General features: G+C 42.8%; 1 protein-coding gene across 3 annotated transcripts in view; it reads right to left on the reverse strand.

The window, feature by feature from the left end:
• Positions 1-2,271: 2,271 nt before the first annotated feature.
• Positions 2,272-17,132, reverse strand: part of LOC118794708 (neuronal-specific septin-3-like) — a 71,213-nt gene continuing 56,352 nt past the window's right edge. For all 3 annotated transcript variants that reach the window (XM_036552961.1, XM_036552962.1, XM_036552963.1), the window contains 8 exons: positions 15,980-16,108; positions 10,658-10,739; positions 10,326-10,463; positions 9,975-10,092; positions 8,536-8,631; positions 7,961-8,057; positions 6,046-6,097; positions 2,272-4,254 (listed from right to left, as the gene is read on the reverse strand). In XM_036552961.1, the coding sequence (XP_036408854.1) occupies positions 4,095-4,254; positions 6,046-6,097; positions 7,961-8,057; positions 8,536-8,631; positions 9,975-10,092; positions 10,326-10,463; positions 10,658-10,739; positions 15,980-16,108 (872 nt within the window). In that variant the 3' untranslated portion in view covers positions 2,272-4,094. The remainder of the gene's footprint in view (positions 4,255-6,045; positions 6,098-7,960; positions 8,058-8,535; positions 8,632-9,974; positions 10,093-10,325; positions 10,464-10,657; positions 10,740-15,979; positions 16,109-17,132) is intronic.

Here is a 17,132-nt window from a genome sequence, read left to right on the forward strand (position 1 = left end):
GAAAAGTTGCTGACAATGGGACAAAGCACCAAAATCAGTAAATTATTATAACTAAGCATAACTATTATCACAAGTAGGATATTTTCCCTATTTCATTTTATTTGGTGGGTCTAAAACACTGATGGATTACATTAGCCAAATTGCAATGCTGTCTGACATGACAACATGACCCTCAGATTAGGATATAATTGATTCTTTGTAATCTACAAAAGTGTAACCTGCAAAAGAAAAAACAAGATGGGGTTATATATATATATATATATATATATATATTTATATACATATATATATGTAAAAAGTTGGCCATTTATGACATACTAACATACAGTCAGATCAATAGAAAAATATGTTAGATCAATAGAAAAACACTGGAGTGGATCACTGGAGTAACTGACCATATCACAGAAAACAACACAGAGAACAATTTAAAGATGGTATGAATGACTGTGTGACTAAGTCAGTTACTAATTCAGCATATGGTCAATGCCACACACTGAAACAAGCTCAATTATTGTTCTAATTTTGTTCTTTAATTTGTGACAAAGGAGTCATGAGTTTTCTTCAGCTGTTTTTGTTTTGCTTATTTTCTCTCTGTAAATAATAATAATCATTGTGAAATTGATTTGATGAGAAAAAAAAATTGTTTTATTAATTTCCTCTCATGGCTTCAGTGCCTTGTCAGACAAGCGTTGTTGTCTTGAAATGGTTTGGTTGCAGTCTGCACCGTTTTAGTAAAAGTTGTACAAAATCAGCCATGTTTTACTGTCTTCATTCACTTCTCAAAAATACTGTCTTGCTGTTTCTTTTTGCAGTATTGCTTAGCCAGCATATTTGGGAATCCCTAGTGCATGGGGCCTGAGTTAATTCTAACTGCTTTGTCATTTGCTCCTCAAGCAAATGTTCCTTATTTCCATGTTTTAGACATTATTTGTTAATGTCAAAACTGCTGAACTCAATGTCCTGTAAGTGAGGAAAAAAGTAGGCAAACAATTAAATACCATTAGATTGCATTCCAACCCCAGGAGGTTCATAGCATTCCCAGCTGACGTAACATATCAGGACACCTCTGTCTGGGTAGGATTGCACTATTAATACGTGGCCCTCCTCTTTCTGTGCTTACGATTTGAGTGAGAAGCATGAATTGTTATTAGCCTCTCTATCCTACACACCTCAGGGCAGGACAGGACAGGGAAAAGCAGGAAAATTAGGAAATTTAGCTGTTAGAATAGGACTGAGACTCTGGAAAGTCATCCAATCACAGGTAAAGCAATGCTTTGGGGTTTGACTATGAAATCAAATGAATGATTTTGCCAAACCAAAACAGGGCTATCCTTTTCGACAAGAAGGTTAAACTGAATGTTGATTTTTGATTAATCTCACTAGCTTTTGGCCAAAATAGGGGTGCACTGCTTATAGCCAGTTGCGTTTGATCTAAATTACGATCAGGCTTGCTGTTCGGGCAGCCATTGTCTCTGCGCTTTTGTCATCTGGCCTCAAGATGGTGCAATAGACACAGGTTTTCATTCCACAGTAAACTGTGACTGCACCTCAATATGATCTGTACTGGCCATTACTGTGCATGTCAGTGGCCCGCAGAAACCCAACACTGCACACAGTCTTGATTGGATTTACGTTTAATTACTGGGAAAAGGTACAATAAAAGCTTGCAATAAACTCTTCCATGCACATCACTGTGCTTTCACAATAGTCTAGTTACTTTACTGGTAGTAAGTCTATCAACCACAATCTCCCAGCATACCCCTGGGGAATTAACTGGAATCAGTGACATGTAAAAATGTAACTGCCAATTCAAACAGGCAAGAAACTCAGTATTTATTGTTCTAAGGAAATGTTCATTCTTGCCAAGCTGCTTTTTCAACAAAATATGCTCTGTATTTTGACAAATTGGATGAGTGATTCTGTTAATCAGGTGTTGGAACTGTATGGACTCGTACAGAGCCATAATGTCTGAGTTAAACCTGTTCCCTGTTAGTCGGTGCGTGTGAGCTCTCTTCTGTGGCTGGGTAGCTTCACTTCTGAACAAGAACACCGGTCGCGTTTTCAGCAGTTCCTACCATCATTACCGTCAAGTGTAGAGTAAGTAACTGGATGTTTCATTTTCTTCTCTACAGATTTGTCCCCACTGTCAATGAATCTGTCTCATTAGAGAATCTACTTGCATGGGTTCAAATGAAATGACTTAGCACAGGCCACATTAGGCGAGTGCTACATTACAAATGAGTGAAAATGAACACCACTCCGTAGCTCCACTTGCACATAAAAAGCTGTTTATTTGTGAATATTTGTGAAGAATGCCTGTGCTCTTTGTATACTGCGCACATATATATTTTTTCAGGGGTTGGGGGGTTCTGTTCAACCTTGGGCCCACCAGAAATTTAATCTGCCCTAATGAACAGCATGCTTAATCAGAGGTCTATGAGGAGGACCGATGTATGTCTGGATTTCAGGTCAGTTTCTGCTGTCGAATATTTCACTATCCCAATCACTTACTTGTTCTGACATAGTCGATAAAACCTCAAACAACATCTGAACACTGTGCTCGTATCCTTAGCTAAAACTGTGTACTGTGGCATCACTGTGGTAACATAGGACTGAACATTACGCATGCACACAGCCAATTAGCTAATTAGTCTTGATTAGTCTAATTGGCTTGAAACAAAAACCAGCATGCGCAGCGGCCCTCCTGGAACCTACTTGTCCACACAAGCAGTGAACAGCCCCTCAATTCCTTGGGAGATGGCATGCACTGTGTACTGGTTGTTATGCCAACCAAACCCCATGATTTAAATGGTCAGATTATTTAATTATCAATTAACATTTACACCTGTGCATTTTGCAACATGCTTATTGGGCACAGGACTTAAGACATGTTTTATCAGTGGGGAAAACTGTGGGCCCTGATTAAACAATGCAGAGGACAGGATGGAGAGACAGCCAACATACACAGCCACCACCCCACCCCTCAGGTATTGAGTGTGACACCTATAGCTCCCTTTCTATATGAAACGGCTGGACTGACATTCACGCCAATACTACCAAAGGGAGACACAGTAGAAGGGCAGACGAACATAAGGAAGACACAAGGTTCATTTCTTTTACACTGCATCAGAAAGTCCCTGCAGAAGCCGCCTTGTTATTGAAGCGTCACACGAGGGAGTTGTGTCTTGAGTCATGAAACAGCAATCATTATAAAGGAATGGGTATATAAAAATCAGCAACGGTAACTTCGCCTTGCATTAAATGGCCTCTGCTTTCAGAGAGCTTGCAAAGAGATTGTGTATGAAAATTAAAACCTGTGGAAAGGGTTTGGTTGGATGCAGAATATGGCTCTTAATCAGCCTTGTCAATGAATTGATGTGTGTGCTTTTAAAGAACAACCAAACACCTTTGCCGTGTTTCCTTTTCATATACTTGACTCTGCAAAATACTGAGGCAAGAATTTGAAGCTTGTATGCAACGAGCTTACTAAATGATAACTATAAGGTTGGCTGATAAATTTCAGCTGTCAACCCCAGGTGCTCTGTGGGGGTGAAAAACAAAGTGGACAGAATATTAGCCAATCAAATCAATCAAAAAACAGGAAATAGATTAAAAGCCTTAATTGCATTTGTGTTATTGATGGTCACGTGTCCATTAGGGCTGTAATGCATTTCCAGTTTCCTACTTTGATCCAATGGTCAGAAGGAGGATCTGGAAGTGAACCCTTGTGTATCAGTAACAAAAAGCCATGCACCAATCAAAGTGTCCTTTTACAATTTTTTTGCCTGGCGATGTGTTTTTCCGCTAAGCGCGCGCTTCAGACGTGGGCAAAGCGCTTTGCTTCCCCTTTCAAAACAAAACAAAAAAAATCATATACATTTTTATTCATAATGAAGAAAGGAATATATGCTTTCCTTAGCAGTAACGTGTATGCGAAAATAGCGGTGAGTTTCCAAGGTGCGATGGAACTTTAAAAAAAAATGTCTTTTTCTCTCCCATTTTGATTGGTGGACAGTGGCCGGTCCGTACTGCAGTCTGGTGGGGGCAAGGGACGGAGGTCTCCAAAAATCTTCCCGCTTACTCCTCCGCCTCTCTCAGAGGTGGTTCCCCCCCTCACTCTTTTCTGTGGTCCCGTTCATGGGGGTCAAAGTTGAAAGTCCCTGTCCGTTGAGGTTGCTTTCGTTGAGTCTCCTGACCCTGTACGTCTCATAGTGGATGTAGTGGGTGACGTCCTTTAAGTCCTGCAGGTGGGACCTGAGGGGATCGAACAGCACATGTTAACCTGATTGATTTATTTAAAACTACTTACTAGATAACTGTAATGTCTACTGCTTTTGAAAGCAATCAAGCAGCCTGGAACCTGACCCTTTCCCCTTGCTTGCTATAACTAATTGGCTCCCTGAGATCGACAGCAGTACCTCTCTCTTACCACTAGATGGAATAAGGGTGTAACATCTCCTAACTGTCCTTGTTTTATTTTTGTGTGGGTATTAACCACCTTTATTCAGATGATTGGGAATGTCACTGTAGTACAATAAGGGCACTGAGGGTCACTCTCAGTCTCATTCTCTCACTTTATGATTGGGCTTGACATGCATTTTCCATTTTATGGAAAACAGTTAAAAAATATTTGAAGGTAAACCCAAGGGAAAGTCTTAAGTTTCCCAAGGGAAGCTTCTCAAGCACAGAATAAGTTTGTGACCTTTACAATGCAGATTTATAAATGCTTGGTGTGTCCAACCAAACACTTTCCGTGGGATTTATTTTCTCATAGAACAACAACAAAAGAGTCCTTTCCATTCTATAGTCTGTAAGGTGCATTGATGTTCTGTCTAAAAACACTGCAAAGTTCCTTTTTGAATTAAGTTTGAATTCTGTGGGTAGACGAGATGAGGTCAATGAACATGGATTTTTTTTTTCCCAGAGCCAACTGTTCAGAAACTGAACATCTTTAGAAAACCACAACATGCTCTTGTAATGACCACAATTTTTTCCATATGTTTCCCTTTTTTTGCATATTGTTTTCGTAAGCTCTTTGCCAAGCCATGTGGAATCTCCCACGACCATTTATTTAATCCATGTGTAAGTTCTTGAAGGAGCTGATGTTGAAAAAACCCAAGCAGACCAGGAATTTAAAAAGAATAGGGCTACACTTCTCTGTTACGGCCTTTAAGTGCTGTATTGAATTTAGGACTCTGGTGCATTCTGGGAGATGTGGCACTCTGTAGAAACCCTTGGGACCAGAATGTTCTTTAAGCAGAGGTTACGGGGAGGTGGGGACGTCCCCTGAAAGGAGCTGAAAGGGCTGTGTCACCGTCCCGCCCTACATCCCACCTCCTCCGTCAGGCAGTGCTGCACACAGTCTGGCATTGTGTGAACCCTTGTTACTCAGTGCCGTGTCCTGGGGTCGTTAAAGGCTCTGTGGCCCTGTGCTTGTCTGGGCCTCTTCCTGGCAAACCACAGGAAGTTTTGTTGTGCCGACAGCATCAATAACTAGGGATGCACTGTGCCAATAATGTAAATAATTAAGGATGCACTGTGCCAATATTGTCAATAATTAAGGATGCATTGTGCCAATATTGTCAATAATTAAGGATGCACTGTGCCAATATGTGTACCAATATGGGCATAATTAAGGATGCACTGTGCCACTATTGTCAAAAATTAGGAACGTGCATTGAGTGATCCTGAGAATGAATAACTGATTAATTGAGCCCTGCTGCTCAGGAGACAAAGCAAGTCCTCAATGTGTTTGGAGACCAAATCTGTGCAGACTAACCACTCTTTAACTGCTCTGGATGATCCCTCTCATAATGTATGCCACTTTCAGCCCATCCAGACATGATAAAGATCAGTGGATCTATGTAACTGCTGTGCAGGGTTTGTCTACTGGTTGATACGCACTTTGGCGATACATTCAAGATGGACCAAACCATCACTGGTGCAGTTATTTATAGTTTGTCTTCCTCTAGAAGTTTTAGGATTTGTATAGCTAGTTCCTATGAAGCAAAAACAATGCTGCCACCGACATGCGCAGCTTCTTACCTGATGAGCAGGTCTCTCAGGTTTGCGAACTCACAGTGTGTGACATTCTCCACTGTGAAGAGAAAATTACACCACCAGTTTACAACTTCATTACTGCCTTAACTGCACAGATGCATACATCTTCACACAAAATTAATATAGAATCCAAAATGTTCTAAAATATCTTTTGGAAAAAAATACAACCAAACACTCAACATATAGATAGATATACCAGCTGCCACTTATATGTACAATAGTATACATGTACTATCATTATACACAAATGATTATATATGCAATAGTATACATACAGTATATTGTAGAATATTTTACAATTACATGTGTTGGGAAATAATTTTTAGACTGTTTTGGTATGCTATGTTATTTTACAATAAATTCTAAACTTGTCAGGACTGCAGCTTCTTAGCCTGGTTTGTTTTTGTTTTCCCCATCCATGTGCTTTTGTTTTTCCCTGTATTCCAGCCCTGCCCTGCTCTCCGCCCTGTCTCTGGCCCACCCGATTACCTGACCGGCTCCACCTGCCTGCCGGCACACCTGCATCCCAGCTCCTTATTAGCCTTTATTCCCTGTTTGTTTCTTGTCTCGTTGCGAGTTCGTCTCAGTTATTCTGTTACGCTACGAGCCGTTTTTCCTGCCTCCCTCCTTCCCTGCCTGCCTGCCTGCCTGCCTGATTTTTTGCCTGTTTACTTGACTTCATCTTTGGATCTGTTTTTTGGTTTTGTTTGCTGTGCTTTTCTGGATTGTGACTTCACTGTTTTTTGACCCTGATTCCTGGACTGCGTTTTGGCTTTATTAAACTCGTTTATGCATCCTGCATTCCTGTCTGCGCCCGAGTCCCTGTCTGAGCTGTGACAAAAATATATGCATACAAATACCATATATAAAAGTGGCAATGGTTGGTATATCAGTAAATGTAGTATATGTTGACCCATATTTGAAGTATCCAGTCTGTGCATATTTCTGACAAAATACATTAACTAAGATGCAATAAATTATATGCTAACAACTAAAAGGAGATATTAATATTTTGTTGTTTTTCGTGTGTGCCGGACGGTGCAGTTGTGACACTCAAATTTCCTTCGGGATTAATAAAGTATTTCTTATTCTTATTCTTATTCTTATTCTTATTTCCATTAAGAATGTAGTATCAGCTGAAGTGCAATCATGGTTCCTGTGAAACGGCAGCACTGCCCAATTTAAAAAGCAATCCCTGAGCTCTAAAATGACAGGGACAATGGCGGAAAAACATCGGCCTCATTTTGTAAGGGGAGACGGGTGGATAAGTCAGGGGTTTTCTTGTCTCACCACACTCCAGCACCTTGTGACTTAGCAGGTGTCTGTAAGTTGCACCTATGACGTCAGTGGAGTATCGCCCATCCTCCAATTGGCACCCAACACTATTGCAGTTCACTGTGTGACTTGTCATGTGATAAAACAGCCATCTGATGTATTGGATTGCATTCATCTTGCCTCAGTGCTCCTGGTAGTGCAGAAACTTTTGCGGTGGGATGAGTCTAATGTGCAGTGAGGTAATCCACAGCATGGTTGCATAAAAGGGAAAAGACAGGAGTCTATATTTGGCATGTGATGCACTTAAATGTCGTTTTGCCTTTTCCTTGATTTGCTGCCATGCTGGAGGTGAGTGGATCTAGCTAGGTTTACTGCAGATGAAGAGATCATCGCTGTGCACCAGCAGCCATCACACTCTCTTCCCTGGTGTCAGTGGGTCCTGTCTGATTTACATGGCGATGGGCAACGGAGGAGAATGTCCCGGTCTAGAACAGCATGGCTGCCAGTTTTAAGCTCACATGGGCCAAGCTGTTCCTCAGGTGGTTGTGAGTTACGGTGGGGACGGCTGGGTCTGTGGCGTAGAAGGGCTGCTACACGTTGATGAGATTTCCCACATGACTCTTACCTTCAATTATTCCCCATTTGGTCTTCCTGCCAAGGACTTTGTTCCCGTTGACCTGGTGCTCCTTGTCTGTTCCAACCACCGCAAAGGGAATCTTTTCCTGAAAGTTCAAACACATCAAAACTCAAAAAGGCTGAATTAATGCACAGAGTGTCATTAAAATTGGAGAAAAAGGTTCAGATGTTTTTTTATATGGACAGGGAAGTGGAAAATATTACTGCCAATTATACTCAGGTGAAATTCTGGGTTAATTTTTTGTCAGAAATTGCTCTGTTGAAAACTTTGTTCAAGATGAGTGCTGCTTTCTTAAAAACTTTTGAAGACTGTTCTGAAGTTTAACTTACAATTATCATTTAAGAAGTAATTGGCATTCAAAGTCAATTTGAAATTTTGTCACTTATAATAAATAATTATAATTATAACTTATAACTTAATAAACTTGAGGGAAAGTTATGGACATAGGACCACAGCACACAGATTGATAACAGAACAGTATGTCCAGCCACGCACTTTGCCTGGATTATATTTTCCCATAAAAAGACCCATCTGTGCCCTGTAGTGCTAAAAAGAGCCATTACCCTTATTTTATCATTCATTATCCTGTCCTCTGCGTCTTCGTCGTACTCTGCCTGCGGGTACACCCTGATCCCATTGGCCTGGAGGTCATGTCTTATCTGCAGTGGTAAAAAGGTTCAGATGGGTGATGAGTCACTGTGTAATGTGGTTGGCATAAACCCTTTTCATTACAATCCTGAATCAGCACATTAAATCTTCCATGGCCCTGATTTACAGAGTGGTCCTTGTTTTCTCAAAGCTGGGATGAAGAACAGATGATTTCACAGACACAAACTGAAGAGCCACTCGTGGAACAAGATGTGCTGATGGGTGACTGGGGCTTCCCAAAACCCTTATAATGAGTGGTTGCACAAAGCAATGACAGTATGCAGTAGCTCCAACAATTACAGGATTTATGAAGCCTCACTGTCCCATTGCTGGGTAATTCCTCTCCTTCCATGACAGAAACGCGAGATACACAGCAATAGGTTTCCTCATAATAATTTGTCGTGACGTGTCTAAGGAATTGATGGAAATGCAGCGGCCATTTCATACTTAAGGCCCAGCCAAGCTCTTATGCACTTCCTTCCACACACAGCTCAGTAATACCGGCACTGATCTGAGGTCAGCTCATGGAAAGGGAGGGAATGATAAAGCGCATTATGCAACCTGCTCATTAGTCCACACCAGTGGATGATCTTGAACTGCTGGAGGTCATTGGTCAGTGCTGGGAGGGTGAGTTGATATCCGCTCCATAGAGACATGCTGGCCAGTGGCCAGGCATGGGTTTCCCTTCCAGGAATTTGTGTTACATGGACAGTTCTTTAGGTGTCACGGCTTGCTTCTCCTCCTGTTGTGACACACAGGCTGCGTTTTGTAACCTAATAACGGGCCAGTTGTGGTATTTGGGCTCAGTGGTGAAGTCAAAGGTTTTTTTTTAAGATTTAAAGCCCTTCATGCCTTTTTTGTAGCCTTCCCTCCCCGCATGTTGCATGCACTGTCAGGTCATTATTTTCTAGATTATTTAACTGGTGGAATTCTTCTAAAGTGCAGTGGCAGGGAGCAATCAGCTTTAATGAGGGATTAATTCCGTTAAAGAGGAGCACGCAGCGGTGCATGTGCTTTCTGCTTGCCGGTGTGGAGGGGAGAGTCGCGCTCGAGCCAACCAATCGGCGTAGCTTCGGCTTTCGGCTTATTGCTGCCATCGTCATTGTCGTAGTCGTAACTATCAACATTATCATCGCTGTCCTTATCGTCATACTCATCATCGTAATTACCGCCATCGTTATTGTCATTGTCGCTGCCATTTAACGCTTTCATCAGCATCATTATTGCCATTGCAATCATCATCATCTTTGCCACCATCATTAGCGCCGCTGCTGCCGTCATCAACACCATCATCGGCACAATGCAGGCTTTGGCTTTCTGAACAGTGTGTAAATGGAGTCCCTGAACTCCTCACCCTCTGTTTGAATTCCAGCCTCTCCTCGATGGTGAGCGTGTCGGCCTTGGCAATCACAGGGACGATGCTCACGATCATGCCCAGCCTCTTCATGAACTCCACATCTATGGGTCTCAACCTGTGAGAAACCAGAACACAAGCGCCTTTGCACCTGAGGGGTGTGGGATTTAATCCCAGATGACAGCATAAGACAACCCCATAATTCAAGTTGCTCTACTGCTACCCACTCCTTGGACACAGTGAAGCAGCCGCCATTCTGTAGCAGAGATCGCAAATGGCTCAGTCAAGCAGTATACACAGCAGCTGACTATGGTGGCCCAGAGGGGACACAATGAGACAAGGGACACATACCAGTGGCCGGTGGGCGGCAGAAAGTAGACGCAGCAGTGGACCCTTGTGTCCGGGATCCTCCTCTTCCTGTTGACATTGAGCTCCTCCGTCAGGTACTTTTCATACTGCTCGTTGATGTATTCCACTATGGGCTCCCAGCTGGAGGGGAAAGAAAACACGTCGCAGAAACACTGTGGAGAGGAAGCTCTCGGAAACACACCGGAGAGGAAGGTTTCGTTTCGTTTTGTTTGTTTGAAATGGCTCGGGCAGATGGAAACGCTTTTCAGCGTGAGCTCTTTCACGGCACTCAAATGAGCTGAGCCGTTCAGAGCGTTTACTTTGCGCCCACTCACCAGTTTTCGTTGTTGATCTGGTCTCCGAAACCCGGGGTGTCGATGACTGTTAGCTTCATTTTCACGCCCCTCTCCTCGATGACTGTTGAGAGATACAGGGGCAAAGTGGAATTCCAGCAACTCTTTAACGGCTGTCGAGGGATTGGTGTAATGATCATGCAGTCCACTAGGTGGCAATGCTATTCAGATAACCTCTTAACGGTCTAGATAACTAACCTTTTTGATGTGACATTACAGGAATTAACATAAACATCAACTGCACTTTGGGTTATCACATAAAAAACTAATGTAACTTACATGAGTGCTAAGTTAAGTGCTAAATATATCTAACTGCAGCTTGCAATTTGGAACTTGTTTATTTGCAGTTTGCAGAAAATTTTAGGGAGTATTCGAAAAGGGATGAATCCAGAGGAAAGATACCATCCAATACAAGCATAACAAATAAATACAAATAACAGTCTACATCAGAAATTAGGGTATGTACATACAGGCCCTCACTGTACATGTTGTATGTGCATCAATAGTGCAATGCAGCCCAGTTAGATCTGTCTCATCTTCCATGTATTACATGTGTTACATCAGCACCTGTATCCTCATTGTGAACGGTAAAAAGACTCTCCTCTGCACAGTGCCCGCCCTGCAAGTAAAGACTAGTTCAATGAGAATGAGTCTCTATGAGCTGGCCCTGCCAAAGCTGTGGATTTAACTGGACCTCAGGAAGTGATCAGACGGGAGGTCAGTGGATACTGCAGTGCAAACCCCGTGCTGTTAACCAGTCTAACAATGAACCGTTCAGTGAGTTCAATGAAGTTGTAGATAGCTGGGGTAGATGGAGCACAAAAATGCCTTGAGAAACAGTGGGGATGCCCTGTCTGCACCTGCAGCTGTTGAACACAACGGTCTGTGGTTAAAATGGGGCTAGGGAAGATGGCAACCCTAACCGTGCGTATAACTGTATCTTTAGTTTTGTCACAACTACCAAGAATGTGTCTCAGGACAGGGCAGTAATATGAAAATTAGGCAGGAGATAATACGCTCAGCTTACGATACGAGATGTTTCACTAAATCATGCGACAAAATTGTCGAGAAATGATATCCCACTGCTTGCCATTCTACTGTCTTTCTCACATGATGGTGATGTTAGTAAGAGGCACAGTTCAAATGGCTACAGAAATGCAAACAGCATTCAAGAAGAGTAATAGACTGAGTAAAACAAACAAAAATTCCACTGACATGTTTTTTTGTGGACAAACTATATAGTACTTTCTTTTTTCAGCATTTTAATCTCAGTCAGATGGTAATTGAATTTTGTAGCATGTTCTCAGGGCCACCCAACATTGTATCATTTTCTAATTTTGCGAAAATTCAATATTTTGCCGCATGCCTAGTGTGTACTGTGAACACAGCGACGGCACATTTTACGCACTTTGCAGAACACTGGCCAGAAATTAAAGCCCTTTCTCTCCATATGATATCCATTACCCACACAGGCCAAACAACTGCAGCCCAGATACCTCCTAACATACCTACATCCATTCACAAAGACTGGATCTGAAGTCCAAAAACCCTTTGATGCTCAATCATCAAATCAGGCAAAACCGATTACCGATCCTCCTACATACAGGAATCAGAGGAAACCATTAAACTCCTCTGTGCCTGCAGTTCTGATCCTTTCCACATTTTTCTCAGTCCCTGTTTTCACTGTTTAAGACTTTGTCGCAGTGTTCCCCAGTAATTTACTCGGCCACTCTCTGAAAGGATCCAGAGCTGCTTGGATGGCTGTGAGGTGTGGGTGTTGCTCATGCTGGCTCTAGACTGGGATTTCTCCTAGACAGAGACCGGGACTGTGAACGAGGTCACAAGCCCAGATTCAGTCTAACTGCTAAGAACTCTGTCTTAAAGTAGCAAATCTCAGCACGTACTTGCTCAGTTACCATGATTGACTACTGCCTTGCAGTTCACTGTGACGTTTGAACATGTTTGAGTAATTTTTTTTACTTTTTACATCGCTTAACCAGACAAGTTAAGCAATTGCATTTTGTCACTAAATCTGATAAATATGAGGAAACAATGGTGAAGATTTTACTCAGGATTTAAGATTTAGCAGCTTCATGAGTACTTTCTTATGCTAGTCTTCCCCATTGTTCCAAGTTGTTTGTGTTGTGCCTGACTGGGAAGCCTGTGAGGAGTATATCTGTCACTTCCTCGGGGGATGGCTCAGGAAGTCATGTGACTAAAACAGACTGGCCTTCATCATGTTAAATAGTACTAGTGCTGTTCTAAGAGACAAGGAATCCCCCAAAAGCTTGGAGTGAAATGTACCAAGTGCTTACAAATTAGCATGGTGAGGGCCATTGAGTTCCATGCTCATTATACAAAACCAAAAATGCAACAAACAAAATACATTCATTACTTTACAAGCAGACACACCCCCAGCAGGGAATCAAACCAGCAACCTTTTGGTCACAAGTCCTGCTCCGTAACCACTATGCTACACTGCAGCCATTCCCAGAGTGTTTTCAGAGGCTAAATTAATTTCAAGTCATTCGAAGTTAGAAACGCTGCATGCATGTACGTATAAAACAGCTGTATATTCTGCCACCTTGTACTAGAATTGAGAGTAGATAGTGTTAAAGACTTTTGTGATTTAAAAAACATATCCTACAAGTGTTAACATTCAAAGTTTTACATCCCCTTCACACAAGGTTATGGCTTATAATCACAGACTTGGCAGGGAATAAAAATGAGTCACTGCAGTCACTGGGGGTGGGGTGGTGGAGGGGGACGTGTCCCTTCTCTCCAGCCCAAGGACCTGTCAGGACAATAGTGCTATCTCCTTGTCACATCTATTTTGCAGAACTGGGCTTTCGTAACCTCAGCCCTGGACCAGCAGTGAATCTGTCCCATGAAGTCAAAGCCAAAGACGACATGTTTTTCCAGCAGCTCCCTTCACACACAGACCCTCAGGGTATTTCAACAGGGGGCTGTATTTGGCCTCATTCCCATAAGGCAGCCACATATGAGTAGTTTGGACAGGGTTCATACTCTCCAGCATGTCCGTAACCAGCTATGAGGTCACGAAGGTCCGAACCTTGGTAATTTTTTTAGAGCTAAGGATAATATTTGAAGCTAAATACAACTGGATAAAAAATCAGTGGTCGTCCCCTCCAAGACAAGTGCATGCTTAATTCAGTTTATAATTGTTATTTAGTGTCCGCTGTGTGTGAGAGTTGTGAGAGAGGGCACGAGCGCAGCCCCTTGCATCATCAGCACTTCCACTGACAGCAGCAATTGGAATTTACGCACATTGGCAGCAGCAGGTGGCTTGTGTGTGAACTGGCAGCATACCATACCATTCGGCAAGACAAAGCAATGATCGTTATGCCATTATCTGTAAGAAACATTCAAAACAGTAACAGTATACAGTGTCTGGAGTAAAGGCAATTGTATGAAACATGTTAAATATGCATACTCTGGCCATGATGAAGGCTAGGCTATTTCTTTCATATTAGTAGGCTAGCTAATGTTTCACACAATGCCACTGATTAGAAAACAGCTTATGTAGGCGATGGTATCAAAAATAGTATGCCAACGAAACATTCCTCTCATTACATTACTCTCAAGCATTCCCCCCTGGACCTCACTGTTTTTCGAACCCTGGTTACGGCCATGCACTCCATCAGCTGAAAATCACAGCGGAATATAAGAGCAGTTCACAGGATGCACAGTGAGAATGGCCCAACCTCGTCCTGTGGCTGCGGTCACATCCCTGAACTGTAAAATATAAATTAAAATCAAATAAAGCCTCCTTCATTTTGCATTGTTTTGCCTCATTAATCTTTCTGGGAATGAGTCCACGAATGCATAGAGAGCTGTACGCAAAGCGCAGAGCGGGATTTCTGTAATTGCTTTGTGTACCAAACGCACGGCCCCTATTTCAACGGTCGGGAGAGGAAGTTTAAAGCTGTCACGGTGACGACCTTCATGCAAACTCTTACAAACCAAGCGTGATGGCGCCTGGGGTATGGTATCAAAACACGGCCCCCAGTCTGTATTTGGGAGATAGCGGGTTTGGTGGGGACCGGAGGATTGAGGGTACGTGCTGTTGAAAGCATTCAGCCTGCATGGAAACGTTCTGAGCGGATGGCGGCGGTTTGTGAAGAATGAAACTTTCCCTTAAGCTACTTCGCACACGCTTCCGTCGGCTTGGCCACTTGGCTGACCACCACGGCCCAAGGGGCTCCTTGCGACGTGGAAATGCTCGCTCGCTGCTCGCAACGCTTGAGCGCCTTCCCAGCAGGCACCACGGGAGGGGTTTGAAAAAAGGAACGTGATTCTGGGTGCTTCGTCCCTCGCTTTGACCCTGATGGTGTCTCTGATTTGGCCCGTCTTACCAGAGACATGACTTCTGCGCTCATGGAGCGCTCCCAGAAGTTTCCTTCAAATGTCACAGCCCTTTGAAAGGGAAAATATAAACCAAGCGAAAGAAATTTCATTGGATATACAAAGCACTTATAAATCAGCCTTGTGGGAGCCATTTGCTTACTCATGATGTTTGTTGCAGCTGATGTGGCTGTCTAACAACTTACCCTCATGTTCCTTCTCAAGCACTCAAGACCTTTTCAAGAAAACATAAACCTAATTTCAACAATTTACAATTTGTTGTACAAGCTAATTAGTTTTATAGAGTATTTGGTATTAAGGCTATAATTTCTGATAATATGTATGACATGCAGGTTCCCTTCAGGCACAGAGTTTTATAGACCTTCTTGTTTTGGGAAATGCAAGAAGAAACACTGATAAGCTGGTTTGTGTGACCTGAGCCATTGTCTTTTTTCACACTGAAACACAGCACAGCAATATCTGAGTGAAATCTGCACAAGCCCCATGATAGTTTTCACTCCTAATCAATCTCGCTCTCTGACGTTTTGACCGCCCCGTTCCCAGATTGGTTTATCTGTGCCAAATGGCTCCTCTCCAAGTTAAACAACAGATAACACCATTTTGGCTTTCTCAACTCATTTAGTTTCGTATTAATTACAAAACTCTCCACCTCTGTTTTTCTCCATAATTAAAAACAATAAACGTGAAATTGAACTCATTTAACATGAGAAGTTTCACATCTCGACCTAAAAATACCCCTGTAATATCAAATGTAGCATCCAGCCCTTTGGGATGAAGGCAGCTGTTTTCAATATTACTGCTTGAAGCCCGGATTCTGTCGGGAACTGTCCTCAGGTCACGCCTGTGTGTTTGTGTGTGTGTGTATGTGTGTGCGTGTGTGTGTACATGTATGTATGTGTAAGACTCTCCTGCTCTTACCATGGCTGATAGACTGGAGGTTCACAGTCTTTGAGATCTTCTCCTCGTAGTTGGGCGTGCAAGACTTCCGGCTCACTTTGGATTTGAAGAGCGTGTTCACCAGCGTGGACTTTCCAAGGCCGCTCTGTCCTGTAAGAGATGGGGACAGGAGAGGTATTGTATGTAAGAAGGCAAGCTGAAACATAGGGAACGTCCTGATCTGGGCTGGGTGGTTATAGGAGGGGGGGAGAGGAGGGCGTTGTCGGGAGCCAAGCCAAAAACTGGAGGATAGCATTCCACAAGGTGCTGCTTTCACTAATGAATTGAGCGCACGCTGTACTTTTCAAAACATCACGTCTAGTGCAAACAACACAATTTACTGGAACCTCCGAGGGATATGGAATCTCATAAAAGCCATGGTGTCGAAAGGAACTCTGCTATTATTTTTAATGTCTCAGTAAAAGATCAAAGTTGCTCAGGTGTTGTGAACGTTCCCTAACCTCATTCTCAAAATCCGGTAAAAACAAAACAAAAAAAAAAATCACAAATATATAGGATGAATCACACAGTATATTTCCTGTAATTCCTCCACCCTCGCAGACAAACACAAGCACATGTCTCTCTGTCACTGCAAGGCCCCGGAGGCTCAGTTGCGATATTTAACGACCAGTCATTTTTTTCCTCTCTGTAGCTAAGCGAGGTTAACAATGTGGAGAGGAGGCGTTAGCAATGTGGAGCCTGCCGCAGGAGTCGGTGGATGAAATGGTCTGTACCTCGCTGACACTGAGACAAAAGGATGATGGATTGTTCGGGTCCAGCCACTGGAAACTTTGACAGGGACACATGATGGATTCATGTTTGGTTTACTCTTGTAACAGCCCGTGAAAAAATTTATGGTACACCAGCACTGCTGGGGTTCCGCCATACTGTTATTGATGAAGCAGAGTTCCGCAGGCACTGTGCTACAGTCAGTGACAGTCACATCACTACGTGGAGAGGAGATTAGAGTTCGATTAGTTCTGCGTGCCTGAGGAGTAACCATTAACCGAATTGACTGTTTTGCAGGGAGTTGAGCTTTGTTGTTGGAAAATTCATGGATTGATTACCCTCTGTGATCACACTGGTTTCAAGTAACGACTGTGAGTGACAATGTGGTGACACTGTTTGATAGGAG

Source organism: Megalops cyprinoides, chromosome 19 (genome assembly GCF_013368585.1).
Source record: "Megalops cyprinoides isolate fMegCyp1 chromosome 19, fMegCyp1.pri, whole genome shotgun sequence".
NCBI classification, from domain to species: Eukaryota; Metazoa; Chordata; class Actinopteri; order Elopiformes; family Megalopidae; genus Megalops; species Megalops cyprinoides.